Source organism: Hippichthys cyanospilos, chromosome 18, assembly GCF_059441005.1.
Source record: "Hippichthys cyanospilos isolate Australia breed blue-spotted pipefish chromosome 18, RoL_Hcya_1.0, whole genome shotgun sequence".
Classification (NCBI taxonomy): domain Eukaryota; kingdom Metazoa; phylum Chordata; class Actinopteri; order Syngnathiformes; family Syngnathidae; genus Hippichthys; species Hippichthys cyanospilos.
In genome coordinates, this window is record NC_142386.1 from 1,664,356 (window position 1) to 1,682,830 (window position 18,475).

The 18,475-nt window shown below is 40.7% G+C and overlaps 1 protein-coding gene across 1 annotated transcript in view; it reads right to left on the bottom strand.

Moving 5' to 3' along the window:
• uvrag (UV radiation resistance associated gene) overlaps window positions 1-17,991 on the bottom strand; it is a 40,529-nt gene extending 22,538 nt beyond the window's left edge. The window contains exons 1-11 of the mRNA XM_088440657.1: window positions 17,688-17,991; window positions 14,900-15,017; window positions 14,675-14,709; window positions 12,813-12,974; window positions 12,642-12,716; window positions 12,467-12,552; window positions 10,020-10,125; window positions 6,878-7,004; window positions 2,164-2,248; window positions 886-973; window positions 621-681 (exon numbers count right to left, since the gene is read on the bottom strand). Coding sequence (XP_088296783.1) covers window positions 621-681; window positions 886-973; window positions 2,164-2,248; window positions 6,878-7,004; window positions 10,020-10,125; window positions 12,467-12,552; window positions 12,642-12,716; window positions 12,813-12,974; window positions 14,675-14,709; window positions 14,900-15,017; window positions 17,688-17,780 — 1,036 coding nt within the window. The 5' untranslated portion in view covers window positions 17,781-17,991. The remainder of the gene's footprint in view (window positions 1-620; window positions 682-885; window positions 974-2,163; window positions 2,249-6,877; window positions 7,005-10,019; window positions 10,126-12,466; window positions 12,553-12,641; window positions 12,717-12,812; window positions 12,975-14,674; window positions 14,710-14,899; window positions 15,018-17,687) is intronic.
• Between the last annotated feature and the right edge of the window lie 484 nt (window positions 17,992-18,475).

An 18,475-nucleotide genomic window follows, 5' to 3' on the forward strand; every position in this document is an offset into this window, starting at 1 on the left:
AAACGAACTGACCTTGTCAAGGAGGCTTGACAAAGAAAGCTTGCTTGAGAGTTAGCAAGTGATGTGCCTTCGCGCAAAAGCACTTTGACGGCCAGCGGGATTAAGGGTGTGACCCTGACCTTCGGTTCTAATGTGGAACATCCACCCCCGTGGGGCAGTATAAAGCGGCCAGCAATTCTGGACTCGATCTGAGGCAGACCTCACACAAACTAAAGACGGGGTCATGAGGTAAGATTCAGGTAAAGTTCGGCGCATCTTCACGCAGGGTCTCAAAGACACACTTTGAATTGGCAGCGGACCAATGAGGAACCCCGTCCGTCACTTTGCCTGCAATGTAGCGAGACGGACGACTATGTATTTATAGTTCTCATCCCGTGTTAAGACACAATCGTGCATATTAAAACTGCAAATCAACAGAACAGCTCCACTTTTATTCCTTTCAGCGTAAATGCTTGGATGAAAGTCACTCCAAATTGCTACATGGTGAATAACGCTGCTTCCATATTATACATCTACATTAAAGGCTGTATGGTAGCCAAGATAAAATATTTGTTCAGCATGCCTTGCTGCAGCTCATCCAAGTAAAACCATGAAACACATGCTGGTAGACAATAAATTACCTTGAAAGTCTTCGGAATTTGGCAGCTTCACTCCGCAGATAACATAATCTGACGAATTTGCCTACGGAATGAAATAAGAATTTTATTACAAAGAATTACCAAGCATGCAGTACTTCAACTATTAAAAGTACAGTATACTAAAATACAAATTAGCCTAAAACTGAGGACATGGAAACCAAAGATAACGTAAAAATTTGAAACGTTAGCTTTTATCTAAATTCGCAATAATAATTAGCTACTTGGTAAAGAATAGCGTTGCGCTCACCAAGTCGATAGGATAAATGTAGGAAAGCTCAGAGAGAAGCTGACGGCAGCGAAACGTCAGCTGGGCATTGACCTTCAGGAACTGCTCTCTGGGGAGACACAGAAACAATACAATGAGTCATTTCTTAACAGAACATTTAAGCTAACTCACTTACAGAGGCAAGGCTAACTCAGCGCTTCATAACGAAGTTCCGACTCAACGGGTAAAAATATTTGTATTTCGGCGTTGCGGGTTTTTATTTCTTTCTTTCTTTTTCAACATATACAATACGAATCTGCTAGGGCTCTTTCAGTCCCCGGGCTCCGTCTCTAGCCATCATTGTAACGACATGCAACTGAAGTTCACTCAATAGAGGAGACGGATTCGAGTGTAATGTTTTCATCTGAAATCACTCAAACTGTCCAACGGGCTTCGCCTTATCTAATCATTTAAGTCGAAATGCATGGCCTTCACAAATCATTGTCCGTGAACGCGCAAGCATGTTTCCCACGTACATGCTTGTTAAGGCTGCGCTTTCAAGCCTTCGGCTTCCGCCAGTAGGGAATTCTACGGACTTGGGTGCTGTGGAGCAACTCCAATTAAAAATAAATATGTTGTAGGTGGCCATATAATGTCTACAAAAAAACTGCAGGCACAGTACTGAGATTTTCACAATGATTTTAAAAAGACAACGTGTGAACAAATTAAACCGGTGTGTGTTCTGGACATACCCGACGAATCCTCGTGTGGTATAGTAGAAATAATTTATAATGTCACATTTATTTGGATGTACAGTGCACTGGCAAGAACGGCTATGCAATTTCCTTTGCAAATTTTTAACAGCTATTTCAATTTGACAATAAATTATATTTGCGTAACGAAATGTACTGTAGGTCCAAGAAGTTGATATTAGGCAGATGTACTCGAGTTGATGTTAATTTCATGTTTTTTGGCCTTGCGGGGGCTCTGGTGACTGCCTGGTACTTCTCAAACGAGCAAAACCGTATCCAGAGCAGACAGCAGCTGCGCATATACCCAGAGGCCAATTCAAACACTAATAAACGTTTTTGACACAACGTGCAAACTGAATCGAGAACAAATACAACGTTCCGAATGCAAAATTACCACCTTGTTAAGCAATTTCACTCAATAGATGCACAGGGTGTAATCTCGGTCGCTAGGCAACATTGCGCCACATCCTTTAGGGTGCCCATAATATTTAGCTGATGCTTATAACACGCATTACAAAGTGATACCTACGCTGGGCGAAAAAAAAGCAAATTGCACGTTCACACATACCTCTTGGCTGTACATTCCTTATGGAGCGTGGTTAAGGATCCTTTCTCCTCCTTCAGTCTTTCATGCTGCGAAGCATACACTTCCTCTAACAGACAACATAAAGTTAGGGAGAAAAGCGTCATTTTAAAATTGTGTTAGGTTTTGGCACATCTAAACGAGCAGGTAGTGTTCAATTGGTTGTCACTAATGGGCATGCACATAAATGGTATGCAGACAGAAATCACTGATGCGTAACGTTGCATGCTTCAGTACGATCATTTGCATACCTTTCCTTTACTTTCACCCATGAGAACGACCGAGCTTTCTAAACTTCCGGAAACAAACCGAGCTCCATTTGTGGAAAGTTTGCGTGGATAACGTTAACCGCGTGCTTAGTTTACGATAGGTGATTAGATATAGTATTGATTTGAACTTTTAAGTTGAATTAGTTAGAATTGTGACTCAAACAGTAATATATACTGCATTTGTACGCATGTTAGAGTACCAATTAACAAGAGCAGATTCAACTATGTATGCAGCTGTCGAGTATATTCAATTGAATATCCTGCAGAAATTTTGACTTTGTTTTTTTCTCAATACCACACACACATTTACACTTAATCATGAATGACCAACTTTTAGAAATTAGCTGAAAGAGTTAGCTGTAATGCGGAGCATAAACAATTGTTGCTGAGATTGGCTACACAGATATTAAAAAAATAAAAAATGAACCTGTCTAGTGTGTGGGTGCTCTTTCCTAGGCCCATATCAGGTGAGATGTGAAGATAGCTACTACCAAATCTTGTCTAGGAAGAAATATTTTGTGCAGGATATTTCCATCCCCGGAGTAATACAGTCATCACACAGTTCAAAGTCTGATTAGCAAAACGTCAAATGAAAAAGCAATCCTAGTTACTTTTTTTTTTTTTTAATCATGGGGTCATCTCATTGCTAATGTAAGGAGCTAAGACTATCTCACATGGATCTAAGCATGAGCTGTAATATTCCAAAGTGGAACCGGGATTTTACGACAAAACTAGCACCCTGGGCCATTTTGCTCTACAGCTCAAACTCCCGCAGGAACAGAGCAAAAAGCAGTCCTTCTTCAAAGACACGCAGATCAGACAGGCCATATCTCTTACTGCACTGTTGCTTTCATGTCATTCCCGGCACTGCCAATCTCATCTTCCATCTAGTCACCAACCTCACTGGCACGGAAAGATAAAATGCAGCAATATACGCTACTTGCAACACACTTTAAGAACTGGGTATGTGTAATTTGTATGACAAGAAAACCGGAATTCAGGATCCAAACTTTACCGTGCATATATAATGAAAAAAGGCTGTGCCAGCTGCTGTGGAAATTATCATCGTGACAATAAATCAATCAGGAAGCCCGGTGAAATCCCTTTAATAGGACAACTTGGGGTCCCATGCTGCTTGGCTAGGTTTCACAGAATGAAAAACTATACTGCAATGTGGCCTGAACTCTGCGACCTCTGCAAAAGGTGGATTGGGACATGCTGCGGTCCTTCAGGCCTGGGTTTCAACACAAGTAGATCAACCTCAAAAAAAAAAAATGCAAACGTATGCAAACACGTGACTTGGCCGGGCTTGATTCAAGTTCACGATTGTTCTTAAGACATTCTGAAATCGTCTAAACTGTTTTTCATGTCGCGAGGAAATTTACAGTTTGAAAACTATAGTCAAAAGGAAAAAGTGAATAAAAAAAAAACGCTTGAGTGTCTTAGAACAAACAAGTTCAAAAATAACTTGGAGCATTTTGAGACCATCTTGAGTGCGGGACAAAAACTGATATTAATGTTATGAGAATAGCAATGACAGCCAATCAGGATTCCTAGTGAGTCTAAAGGCTTAAAACTAACATCAGTCAGAGGCCCGCTGGAAAAAGCAAACGTGTCCCACCGAGTTGCTGGTAGAAGAACCCTAATGGTATTTGGCTTTAATAAAAGACCTTTTCTGAAGTTAATTTTTTTGGGGGTTGCCACGGCATACCATTGCTTCACAAAACTATAACAAACACTTGAAAAACCACACAACTGACATTTATTGGGCAGGAGCTCTGACTGTGATACAGAGCATAAGAATAACCAGTGTTACCAATCATAATAAACGCCATTCAGGGCCTGATTTATGTTGTCTTCTTAAACTGAAAGAAAGGAAATTAGAGGATCGTGACCCCAACAAACCCACCATTCAAAAGCCTTGCATTTTAAATTCACATCTGTGAAAAGGAAGGATTGATTCTCCCTCGCCTCGGCTTTCTATTATGAAGTGTGTGCGAAATATGCAGTAGACCTTAAACTTTGACATGAGTCTGAAAGTCAAGTAAATTAGCAGGAGTCTGCTCCACCAAGTGGATTTGCAGGCACCGGGCGGGCTGTTAAAACTGTCATCGACATCGTACAAACTGCTAATGTTTTGCGATTATTGCGCTAACACTGTCCAAAGCTGATAAAAAGAGCGCTGCTTGAAGTCCGTAGCAATATCGCCGTTGTTATTTCACTGAAACGCGGGGCAGCTGACGCTCAACTCATCTTTATCTGCTCGCTCCCATGCAGGCATGCAACACGCACGCAGAACCCTTACAACGTGTTTGGGTTTTCGAGGCCATTTGTTTTGAAAGAGGCCAGCTTCCTGGGAGTTAAGACTTATTTGCTAATGGGCCCTTCAGCTGCGTGAGAAATGTGAAGACCACACGGCCAGGTACGACGCATGGTTGATTGTGATGAAGAATAGAAGTCAGAAATTCTGGAAGCCCTCCAGGGGTACGTCACGTAGCCCTTATAAAATGTGCTTAATTGTCAATAAAACATTTAAAGAAACCTGAATCTAATTAGCACAGTAATGTGTAGTGATTTACAAATCATGGTTGTAATTGAAGCATCACTTACACTAAGGGTGGTGAATCTGGACGAACGTTAGCTAGGAGAAGAAGCGAGCTTTCTTGCTAGCTGTTACTGTTGACGAAATTGACAAATTTACTTATGCTAGCTTTTTTTTGCTAGCTGTAACTGCTGACTAAAATGATAAACCTGCTGATGAAAAGTAGTGAGAAGTGGGTTTGCTTTACCCGTGCTTTTGGAAAACTGCTTTCATGTGATGCACTGCTTTCTTCTTCTACTACGCTAAAAAGGTTAAGGTAATAATGAAGGCGGGACGTGAATTGTCATCCAATTCAAGAAGGACACATGTGAGAAGACCATAAGAATCTCCAAGGGTAAAATTTCAGAGAAACGTCAATTGAAAGTCTTGGTAAATATAAACCCACATTATATACTCTTATGATGTGTACATACTATAAATCTAACTAGAATAATTCCCCAAAAGTGTGATGGGTAACATCTGTCTTCCACAACTGTAATCAATAGTGCATTTTATCAAGAATGAAACTGTTTTATCTGAGCACGAGATTTAGTTTTGCCTGTTTCTTAATAACTGTCTGGTCAAAAGATAAGATGAAAGCGCTCCACTCTAAAGGCTGTAAACAAAGTGATGAAAAGAAAAAGGATTAACGACCACGTTTTGAGCATTTTAAGTACAAAGCGGAATTCTTGCTCTGCGTGCTCTTCGTGGTGAATTTGTGGATCTCTTTGAAAGTTCTTTGCGAGCATATACAGTATGTGCCGACTTGCTGCTCATTAGAAACAAGCCAGGCAATACCACACGTGTAGGAAGTAAACAGTAACCACGCTAACGTGATTGTAAAATCAACAGGAAAAAAAAAACTTTAGTGCTGCAGGCGGTCACTATACACAATCAAGCAAACTTGTGTACACCTGCACAAGTATTTTGCTTTATGCATCAGCGTTCTCGCCAAACCAAACTTTGTGAGCCACGTCCTTTCATTAGCCTTAGTCTGCATCAAGGTAAAAAAAAATTGCAGACATGACAGGATTGAGTAGCTCCTGGCACAGAATGCCTAAATCACAGGTATGACAGCATATATTTCATTGAGTGCGTACTTGTGTTTTTTCATTCCATTCATTGCATCTTTTTCGTAGCGTCTGCCCACCACCCACGACGTCTTCAAAGCTCGACTTCCTCTCTTGGTTTGATTTCCTGCAATTTGCCTCCTCATTCTATTGCAGGGTCGTAATTAGTTCCACGCTTTCATATACGGCTGGTAACGTGCCCAGAGAAATTGCCAATGATATCATCATAACATACTGTAGCTGACATCAAGATTCTCTGCAAAGGGAAGTCGAGTGAAGGAAATTTCTTTACAATAATATGCACTGTGTATTGAATATATCATTAAAAAGAATTTCATTGTGTAGTGTTACGGGCTCAGGTATTTTTATCCGAATACTCAAAATTGCATTCGAATTTTCAGTAAGATGTCGGAAGATCCAAACAAAAACTCAGTAGCTGCAGCCCTACAGTGATGCGTTGTAATTTTTTTTCAGGTCATCGAATTACAAACTGTATAGTTGGCGGAAAAGTGGTGCAGCTCGTAACCAAATAGAATCTCCTTCTTAAATTGTTGTTTACATAAAGAAGGCGAGAGGAAATATCAGGGTGAGAATGTTAGCGAGGGTGGTTCGGTGCGCGCAGTTTTGTTTCAAGAACACTTGACACAACACTCAAACAGAAGTGAAGGAATGGTATGAATGATGATTTTTGGGGGGGGGATTTGAAAGCTCGTTGTCATCAATCATTAATTTACATGTGGAATAAGAAAACCTGTCTGTCTATGGCCTGTACATCTTACCTTTCTTTTGAAGCTGTGCCATGTCTTTATGCCGCAAGTCAATTTCCCTGCCAAGAGCCTTCCTCTGCCGCTGCAGTTCACTATGAAGCACAGCTAAACGCAGCTGCATGCACTCCCGCTCTTTTTTCTGCTCAAAGCAAATGAAAAAGAGAATGCAGAATTGGAGAGTGAGGGAAATATCCAAGGTGTGCTCCCAGCAATCAGTGTGTTTCCAAACGTTTTGCTCCGTCAGTAACATCTTAAAAGCACATCTGCAAAGGCCTATCCACACATATTTATCATATTTTTGTATTTTCTATACTGTATATCCTCTTCGAGGTTGTGAAAAAGGGAATGCTGCATCTGGTTGGATCTGTTTTTTTTTTTAGCTTAGATTTTCACTGCTTGCAAATCAGCTTTACACTTATGACGTATTTCAAACTCAAACAGAAAGAGGTCATCAGTGCATTAAACTAACAAACAAACAATAATAATAAAATTTTTAATGACGTCATTACAATATCAGACAGGTGTTGTCACATATAGGTACTGTATTTACTAATTTGACTTTCATTCCCGGTACTGTCCTTGATTGGCAGGCTGTGTGACCTATGTGTGTCATGGTTAACCTGCCTGTCAGATTTGAAGTAACGCTGACCAAACAGGATGCACAGGACCTCACCTCCCCCTTGTGTAACTTAACAAGTATTGCAGAGACAAATATGTCTTCAATGGTTCTCAAATCCAAACGGAAATGTTCTCCTGTTTATGACTCAAGAACGTCTTTTTTTTTTTTTACTTCAAAAGCAAGCATTTTATTTCAAACAAGCAAATGGCTGAAGGACAAAATTAGGAGGCTACAATTTAATCCAATTCTAAACTGACACAAAGGACCAGGGCCATTTAATAAAAAAAAAAAACTAAGAAATTAAGGGTGTCAACATAGCGGTCATTGTGATGAATAAATCTTATTTTAAATAAAGAATAGAGAGAGTCATTAGCTCAATTGCAGGTCTTCGCTATCAGCAATCTTTTTCTTTTTTTCCAACCTCTTGACGGTACTAAGGGAAACAGACTGACATCCACGCGATGTTGAATCAAAGCTTCAACCTTGTTTTTGATCCGGCGGCTTGCCAATCCTCTCTGTCACCCACACACATCTACTTAGATAGAGATCATAGCCTGGATCGGACAAGGATTGCGTTCCTTAAAAGACTTCAGAAATGTGGAAAGCATGACAGTTAAAAGTAAGAACTGCATGGAAAAGCTTGATAAAGCCTCCATTCTGAAAGATGCGTCTGATGCCACGCTTTTTAAACGCGCAGCGCCGTCGGCTTGGGCACAAACGAGTCGACTGTGAGCGGCCGAGTCCATGGGCGCGCGTGACAGTAAGCCACCACTACTGGTGCCTGTGATTCCTCCCGAACATCAAACAGTAATGGGTCAGCTGTGTAAATACGCAGCAGGCGTGGGGGAAGCATGTTATAAGCCAGGAGATTAATGGCAGAGGGTGGGTGATGGGGTGAAAGGGCCATGCGCTGAGGTTGGTGGCCACCACTCTGCGCTACTTTGATCTAAGCTTTCTCTATGATGCTCACGGTGTAGGACGAAGCGCTACAAAGGCAAAGAGGGGAAAACATCAGAAGAGCTACACAATGCCGCACTCAGTCCAAGTCGGGGGGCTTTTACCCAAAGGTAGAAAACAAGGATTACGTGATTTATTAGCTAATGTGAGCTCTGAATGGGGTTTGAAGGAATGTTTCAATAAGCAGGAAATATCAGAGACGAGACTTTGAAAGGCCATCTTTGTGACAAAAGAATAGAGCCTGCGTGTTGTGAAGCGGCTGAGCGGGGCCATTGTGTCGACCGGCTTTAATAAGTATGAAGGTCTGGGAGGAAAGGAGGGGAAAAAAGAAAAGGGGGGAAAATGGGCATTATTAAAAGCAATGGAGAGTGTGATAGAAAATAACAGCTTGAACTGTCAACGGAAAAATTCTGAGCCTGTAAAGTTAGTTTTTGAATTAAAAAAAAAAATAGATCATACAAGTAGTGTTGAGTTGGGACTAGAAACCAGGACTTTATGCCACGTATTCCTGCAATGCTACAGCTCATTTGGATATTTTCCCTGTTCCCAGGAATGTTACGTTAGTTTCTTTCTCCTCAAACGTGTTTTTAGTGTTCATGAGTCTATCAACTGGTTCCATTTAGAATTTCCTGAACTTCCTTTTTTTTTTTAACACCACATGCATCTGCAAGCAAGCTCCATGGAGCAAACTATGGTTCCCTCTCAGCTTGGAGGTGAATATTTTTACACCTATTTTCAAAATCGACTGACCAAGCTTGGTCACTTTTTTCCCAGCTGATGTCAAAAGTGAGGACAAAATTCACGTGTTGTTTAACAGGCTACTTGCTTTTTCACAGAGAAACCAAGGACACTATTCAACTCCGAAAGAACTCATCTTAACAGGTCACGTTTGAAAGTATTATCTGTAAAAAGAAAGTCTACTGGCAGGATTTAACAAAAAAAAAAACTGCCACTGCCTCGGGCCACTTTGACAAGCAGCAGAGGAGAGGGGATGCTTATGAAGCCACTATTTACAATAAACACATCGTCAAACCAGGGATCAGGACTCCCGCTTTCACAGCTGTGTGGCTACCAATTCCAAAAATGTTAGATATGCTTTCTTGCGCTTGCTTTGTATCCCACCAGAGGATATGACATGTGGGGAACATAAACAATGGATCTTGGATCCATTTTGACAGATGGGATAGTCCTCTTTCTGCACTGCTCAGTTAAGCAACCAAAACGAAAAGAAACAATAACTGCTGGCCGAGCGCGTGAAATTACATCTCGTATTCGTTTGGGTGATACAAGCTCTTAAATCCCGTTGAGCTTTTTGTAAAACAGACTCAGCAGACGCTTTTGACTACAAAAGCAAATACGTAGCTTATCACCGATTGCAGCAATTACCACCTGGTACTAATGTATTTCATCATTTTATATTTTCTCAAAAGAAAGATTACATTTGCATTACCGTACTTATAATTAAGCGATTTACTAATTGAAAACCTTAAGGGGGACTGAAAAAAAAGCAATTAAGTTGCCTGAGGCTAACCGCTATCAACGCCATCTAATTCATCGCTGCAGTGTGACTGCGCTTACCCGCACAGTGCATGTTGCTGTTGTTCTCAGCTTCTCCTCAATCTCCTTCCCAATCTTCTGCACTGTCACTTGGGTCTGCTTGATGGCTCTCTGCGCTGTGTGGAGCCTGCAGTGAGATTAAAAACAATCGTAAAAAGTCATTATGTCATGAAAGCATAGTTAATTCCGTCCTTGGATGGTTGTAAAGAGGAACGCTGAAAATCTCTAAAATGTATTAGCTTTGATATCTGAAAAGTGGAAACATTTTAATCTGATTACTGATTGTCGTCCAATACAATAAATGATAATATTAACGTGCAAAAACGCTTACTATTTACTACTTGTAAGACAGTTACAGATACATTTAGTTTCATTACCTTTCAGTAAAACAAACAGTAAAAGAAACTCTCAGTCTTCTAGAGTCTCAAATTGAAAAAAAAACTGAAACGTAAGTAAAGGTAAAGCTTTTGGGAGGACACCTGCGGTAAAATAATTTCATATTTTTTGCCCAGGTCGTTTAATCTGGTTGAGATGACAGTGATGACAGCTGAAGATAGAGGTTAGGAACATCAGGGCAAATCTGTTTTGACAGCTTCATGTGTTTAGGCGATTGCAATTGGAGAATCTGATACGGCTTTTTGCCCCAGGTGAGAAGACTTATCTGCTCTCTTCTTTTCACGCATGTCAGCCCCCATCCTTCCTTGTGTCTTTGCCTTATGCCTGCCGCTCATGCCACAACTATGAGCCACAATGAATCTTGGGGATAGTTCCAACTATACCAGCAGTCCAGAGAACATCCAGTACTCACGCTAACTATGCCAAATTTCGTTTTCCAATACACCTCAGTCGCCAAATAACGACACCTAGGAGGGATTTACAGGAAGTTATGACTATGGCCCTGAACCCGACCCTTGAAGACGATAGTCATCTGAAAAACAAAAACATTTGTTCCTTTGACAGTGACATTTGATACATCGGGGTGTCAGATAAAACCGAGGTCTGTGAAACCTTTCAGTTAAATACACACGTGGAGAAAATTGTTTGGCAAAGGTTAAAAAAAAGAAAAATTAACACACGCACATAGATACATACATTTTATTTATTTATAAATATACTTATATATAATATTTATATATTATACATGCACACACACACAAATAATTCTAATCTTATAGGGAGGGGGCTCGGGCTTTGGCAAAGCACTGTATGTATAATAACTGTCAATTATTTTACGTACTCCTGATTGGTTTTGGAAAGCCATTCTACAATAGTTAGCATATCAACACACCAATAGCTATACAAGGAGCTGCAAGCCAGCAGCAGGAGGGACAAAGATAGATCACCGTAACAGCGCTAAACCATGTGGAGTGTAGCCGGAAGGGGAAAACGGTAAAGAAAGCTGCAATACCAAAAAAAGCAAAGGGCAGAGATAAACAACACTAAACCAGTGCCGCAAGTTGAGAGCGGTGCGGACACTCCTGATGTCTCGTAAAATATTAAAGCAATGCTACTCCTGGATGAAAGAGTCAAGAGGCAATTTCATCACACTGTGACTGCGTGGGACTTGTTTCAAAAACCTGGCTTGATTCTAATTTAGTCTGAAAAGGTCAGTGGAAACTGTCAAAATGACCCAAATGATAGGATGCCTTTTTTATTTTGCCAGGTTCTTGTTTGAACCATTCAAATTTGCAAGACCTTACACAAAATGAGTGTAATTAGCTTAGCATGTAATCTGGCTATATTTACCCGAGGGTATTCCTTAGGGAAGCCCTGTGGTCACTCTAAAAAGTGCTTATATTTTATAGATACCGAAAAACGAACCGTTTAACATCAAATGCCTGCATATTTTGGGAGGAATGGTGAAGCAGGAGTCCACCAAGACACTTTCTCAAAAAAAGCACTGTCTCCCTCTGCTGGTCTTACTTTGTGCTACATCAATTCTTTCCGTAGTCTATAATCAATATGCAATTAAGATAGCGATCATTTACTGCATTTATCCAATTGCACAAATCAAAAAATGTATTTACATAATTTCATTAAAATAATATTGTAGGATTGGTATTAATACACCCATTAAGGTAACAGGTGAGCAGGAGGGGGACATAGAGCGTGGATGAAATCAGAGTCGTCAAAGAAATCTCACAAGCAGGGAGAATATTCAAACGCGACATATAATAGCCGGAATTCAAATCCGGGATCACTTGACTGATGCCGGCGTATGTCCTTGTAACGTTATATATATAATACATGGTGGTAGCTCAAAAACCAAACAGGGTTTTGTGAAAATGCATCACGTATAAATAATTTAAAACGAATCAACGTTTGGTGCTATTAAAAACATCAACGATTGTAGTGAAGATAAGTGGTCCGAAAAATGAATGAATGAATCAATAAGGGAGTCATTACATTTTAACGCAGATCTACTCAATACTAAGCCCTCTTTTGAATCCCATGGTGATTAATCTTACCTAAGCAAAGAGAAAACACTGTAGGAATTTCTGACAGAGCTCTGGTCCACCTGAAGTAGACTATTTTTCTTCCGCTCCGAATGATCCTGCAAGAGGAACATGTTGATGATGTGATGACTTACATTGTCAAAAGCCATTTTGTGAGAACTGTCTGGATATGGACAAACACCGGTACCTTATAGTCAAAGTCAGCTGCATAGTAGCCATCATTCAACCCAAATATGATCTCATTTGTATTCCTGGATCGAATCTGCGGAAATAGCAACGATCCCACATTTTCAAATCTCACAAATAAAATAAACAATGAATACGTTATAGTCTGTTGTGCGGTAGGTAGGTGGCTGACCTGTTGCCCTGTGTATCTGAGGCCATCCAAATTGACCTTCCATTCTATGAGGAGCTGGTACTGTTCCTCCTGTCCTCCCCAGATCCTTACCACAAAGCAAGACACTGAGGTGTCAAGAAGGTCCGGCAGCATGCCAAAATCCAGACTCCTCCAAGTTGGATTCTTTAGAACATACAAACACATCAATGTAACTTGAAGTCAAGTCATTGACATATTTCCCTCAACGCTGTAATAGAAATATGTCTAGAGTCAACATTTATAGTGTACATTGTTGGTAAATACAACGGTTAAGTGTGTGTGCAGTCACGCAGTCTGGCGTGATTGAGTGCATCCTGCCCTGTGATATGTTGCATTGTTTTAAGCAGTGTGGCAGTTAACAGAAGATAACACAGTTAACTGAAACAAAATTTCAGTTTTTAGCTGATACAATCTCCAATTAGCGACTATACATCAGCTTGAAAACGCTATTTGAATACAGGTACTCCCATAATGCATTTCACTCTGGTCAATATCAGAGTTCCCATCATTAAGTGTTCTATAATATGTGGTTACGTTCCTAGACTTTAGTGGGGTCTTTTTGTGTTAGGAAACAGGTGTTTTTTTGTATTTAATTATCCGTCACTTGTTCTAGATCGCACAGTGAGTAAGACTGTTGAGCTTTTCAATGAAATGATGTCAGTTTCTACTCAGTGGTGCATCTAGCAAGCAGCTGGGTATTAATACATGAAGCAGTTATTGGTGTTTCTTCCTGTATTGTCAAGTTATCTACAGCTTGAAGCAGAAGCATAACTTTAATTGACTGAAAATAATTACCAGCGTCCCTGCCGATTACACATCCGCAATTAGATTCCAAGCTTATGCCTGTTTTTTTTTTTCTTTTTTGCATGTGGGGCAATGCCATGCAAGCTACCAATACTACTTCATAGTCGACCAGTAATCGCGATCGACACATTGAGCACCCGTGCTCTCGGGCCTAGAGAGGACACGCACAAGCAAAAGAACACAGGCAAGGAAAGAGCTCAGAACTAGGGAAGTAGAACGCCGTAACTGCATCAAAACAGGAAGAATTGAAAGGAAGCATTTCTCAAAAAGACGAATGAGACAAAACACTAGAAGACTTTTGCCTACAACAATGTGAAATTGTTTGAAGGGAAGTTGCACAAAGTTGAAAAGAGTCACGACTTCCTCTCGTGCTTTACAATCTTGTATCTCGGGGGGCACTCGCTGAGCAACATGGCTAAAACGAGCTTAGGTCAGCTCATGACTCAATAGCAAGGCTGACAACAACATGGAGAGTGGAGTCGTATTGGAACATCTGCACTATTTTAAATGTGTGGAGCTACGGTGAACGAGGGATTTTGTCCCCATTTTAATTCTCAACACATTCAAATATTAAAAAAATGAAAATCAATACAGCTTTTGGGTTTCCTCGAAACAGCCTTTTTACTCTTTGGCGGCTTTTATAGCCAGTTGAAAGAAACTCTACAGGGAAGATGTGGCCGTGAACAGGGGAGATAATTTACTAGGGGCCGTTTCGTCATTCTTTGTACTTTGTTTGAGTTTGCAGCATCATGCAATGAGGAACAAACAGTCTGTGGCAAAGTAGGTTTAAAGACTGTTGAAGCCAAAGTGATATAACAGGCTACGCATGAATTCTCATGTTGTAGATGGAGATTTTTCCCTGCCAGAAATTGCCCAACAACCTATCCGGCAAGCTATATATTGCATGCGGCATGTTCTTTACATTTTCACGGATAAATCTTAATTTCCTTTTTCTTTTTTTTGCAGTGATTAGTGATAAACATCCTCAACACATCGAGAACACAAATGCAATTAAAAACTGCAAAAGAAATAATACTCACCAGTGAGTCACGTATGACTTCGCTCTTGTAAAAATCTAAAAAGACAATACGAAACAATGGTTAAAAAGGAACTGCACAAATGTATGAAAATCAGCCACAGAAAGAAAGCCAAAGTTTTTCTTTGTTTGTTTGTTTGATTTGGTGATAGTTTTTGCAGATTTGCTACACAATTTTGGCAAGACAAGGATCTCTACCATTGGGGCTACTACTCAAATGAACACTGACCACTAGATATGCGATCTCCTACGCAGAGATGGAGAGTGAAGTATGTGTCCAGTAGTGGGGAACCATTCTTGTTCACAATATTTCTTGCTGCGATGCTCCGGAGGTGACGCAATCGTCTCTGTTGGGTAGAAAGAATAAAACTGAGTGTCACAAGAGTCTGTTAAAAACAGAAAACAAAAAAAACAAACATCAGAGCCGAAATTGAGTAAACTTGAGAGTGCAACTGCCAGTTAGCTACTATCAGATCAAGAACTTTCTGTTCTTCAGTTTCCATGTTTCATGCATGACTGGCCCCTTCTTGTGAAGACCTAAAATCAAGCTAGAGGGACTGCACTGGCAGGTTACATTCTCAGATAATACAGCCCTGGTGCTTATTTTTCCCTAAAACTGCCATACCAGGCAGGTGGCGGTGCCAACTAGCATTACATAGGAAATTTGATTTGAGACACAAGAGTCCATCATGTCCCTGGCTTTGGGCAAGCGTGTCAACAATGGTGCACAATGTCCCTGATGACTACAGATTCAGTTGCACGCCTGTAGCCATACCGACATTAAATGCAAGTCATGGGATTCCCTATACGATTAAGAGCCTCAGAAACAAGAACGCCGATTGTTCCATGTGGGACTTTCAAGTTCCCCTAAAAATGTCAGCACGCATGGATGAATGCAAACCCCGGGCAGAGAGAAGCGATCGAGATTGAAACTGCAAGAGGCCATGTGATGAACAGCACACAACTTGGTGTACGTTACTGTGAGATATGAATTCAAATGATCAAAACCATTTAGAAATAATAACAGGGGGCAATTTATAAAGCATGCAGCATGACACATGCATTGTTAAAGTTGCATATCTAAAGAGGTTTTGAATGCAATTTTATTTTCGCAACTGACAAGTGCATAATCCTGCAATGAGTGGAATCCTCAACCATTTCCGATGCATTCCTTCCAAAGTCAGGTGACTAAATTAGCAATTAAAGAACAACTGTGCCACATAAAAGCGCATGCTGTAAAACACACACAAACGCACACACATTTTTTATTACCATAGTATGTTTTACGCAGCCCAACTAGTCTAAACACAAAATCCATTCTTGGTTTGGGTACAACATTCGAACATGTTCTTCATGCCCTCATTGAATTCTTGTGAATGGCTCATGCAAGTGAGCATGTGACATCAAAAGAGGTTAGAAGAAAAATATGCAGATGATTTCATTAGATGGTCACTTGACTCACATTGAAATACAACAGACTGTGTTGCTTTTCATGGTGAACTTGTCATGCAAATGCTACTTTTTTTTTCCTCTGGTGTCTAGACTCATGTCCGTAGTTACAATATGCCAAACTGACAACGATTTCTTTGACGTGATATGTTGAGGTTGAAATTAGGCTTGCATTATGTACCGTTCATTGAACAGAATCCATTTGACATGGGCTAGTATGACTGAAAGCAGAGAAAATCAGGTAATGCTGTTCATGTGACTAGAGTACACGTGAGTAATAGGGGGTTATAGACTATTTAGATTCCAAAGCGGAGCACCGATGCATACCCTTGTTCTTTACCAATTGTGAAATATAATGAAATCTGGTTTTGCCATTAGCCCCTAGGTAGTTGTGGTAACTCATTGCCTGCATGTGCAGCCCTTGTCGCTCTCTGGCCACCCCCATACCATAGTAAAATAAACACCCCTCACAGAGATTCTGGGGATGCAGTAAAAAATTCGGCTACACCCTGATTGCCTGCAATGTGAAGCAAATGATACGTTTGTACTAAGTAGACTTTACGCCGATCAGATTAATTTGATGGGGTGACTATTTTGGGGGGAAGATTGGCAGTAATGTCCTAATTTGCCGAGCGATCAATGATGTCATTGATTGGCTTTGTGGCAAGAGGTGTGTTCACTTTATAGTCTAGGGAATGTTTACTGAAGCGTCGGTTCCCTATTTGCAGTATTTATTAGGTGCTGTAAAGTAACGTCATTATTACAGTAACTTGTTGCATCCATTATATTTGTCTAGTTATTTTTGTTTTGCCTGATTGAAGTTTCTCTTCATGTCCAGCCAGATTTTCATTGCCTTCAAGAGGTCATTGATGTTTTTACCTGTGCGTCTCTTTCAGTTCGGAGCATGGCAAAGATTGTTAAATCACTACAAAGATTCTCTGTTTTATAAAGCTAGTACTAAATCCAGCTCTGGAGTGAGCAGTATGATACAAATCTGAGTACACTTTTTATTACAGCAATTCTCCTTATCACACTTACTTGTATTAATTTCCTGAAACGTTAGTTAGAAACAGGCAGACAGAATGTCAAATAAAAAATAAACCGTAAGCTGATTTTCAGGCGCATTTTAAATAAAGTGATCCACATTCTAGCAGAAAGTCAAGTGGAAACTGTTCACGTTTACTATGTTTATTAAGGGAAAATCACTAAGAAGCAAACCCTTAGTTTGACATATGCCACGGTTTTTCTTCCTGTCACTTGGGGGCACAAATACAAAGTTTTACTAAGACAATCATAAACTTAAAAACGTGAATCCATGCACGTTTTGAAAAGAACGCGAAAAAGCAAGACAACGTGTCGAATGTGCAGGTGCAAAATGTAACAGTGCCATGCTAGCGACCTACAAGCTAGCAGCTGTTAGCTAGCTAGCCTGACAGGCCCGCCTTATTCGTCCAGGCTGCGGTCGGAATTGACATTTTAACTCCACCAAGACAGCGAGAGAGCTCCGTTCGAGTCGCGTGCTGGTCCCTCGAATGCGTGTGTGTGTCGGGGTCTGTTTAGGTGCTTACCTGCTGGGATGTGAGCTCTACGTGCAAGGCTCGGGATGAGGACGCTCCAGAGGCGGCGGGGATGGCGAGAACCCGACCGGTGATGGAGCTCATCCTCCTGTCGGCATCTAAGCGGGTCGCCCTCAATCAACAAAACATTTCATGTTCACCATCCACCGATACGCCGCTTTGAGTCTTTTAAAAAAAAAGGTCAAGGCATCTGCACGAGGAACGCACTAATGCACGTTTTTGCAAACACGAACCACAACAGCTGTCAGCCTACCAGTGGGACGTAAACAAAGTACAGTAGTACTGTGAAGGCTATTTTGCTACTCTCATTTCGGAAATCCGTCTCCGGTTAAGTAGTTCCTTGACGTCCACGCTTTTGATTGGATACGATGTAAAGTCCGTCACAAGGAAACGCCCATCAAAACCCGAAAACTCGAGTCCCAATTGGTCAGTTTGTCGGTTTCTCTTCTATAGAGGGCGGGCTTGCGTTGGAAATCTGTCAAAGCAGGAGAATATGAGGAAGTAGTCTTCGAGCAGCGTGACTACACTACCCAGAAATGAACTCTGAACTCCTTGGCTTTAGGAACTCCCATTTAACAAAAACAAAAAAAAAAAAACTTTTGCAGTGTAATATCCAGTTTCATTCAGTATTTCATGCTTGAAAAATGCGTGAAAAATGAAGCGACACCGCTTCGCCATCTTCCACATCCCTTCTTGATTTTTCATCCTTTTCTCGCTCCCCTGTAAAGTTTGCGATTTCATCAAGTAGTCTCCTCCTATTGGCCCTTAGTTAAATAATT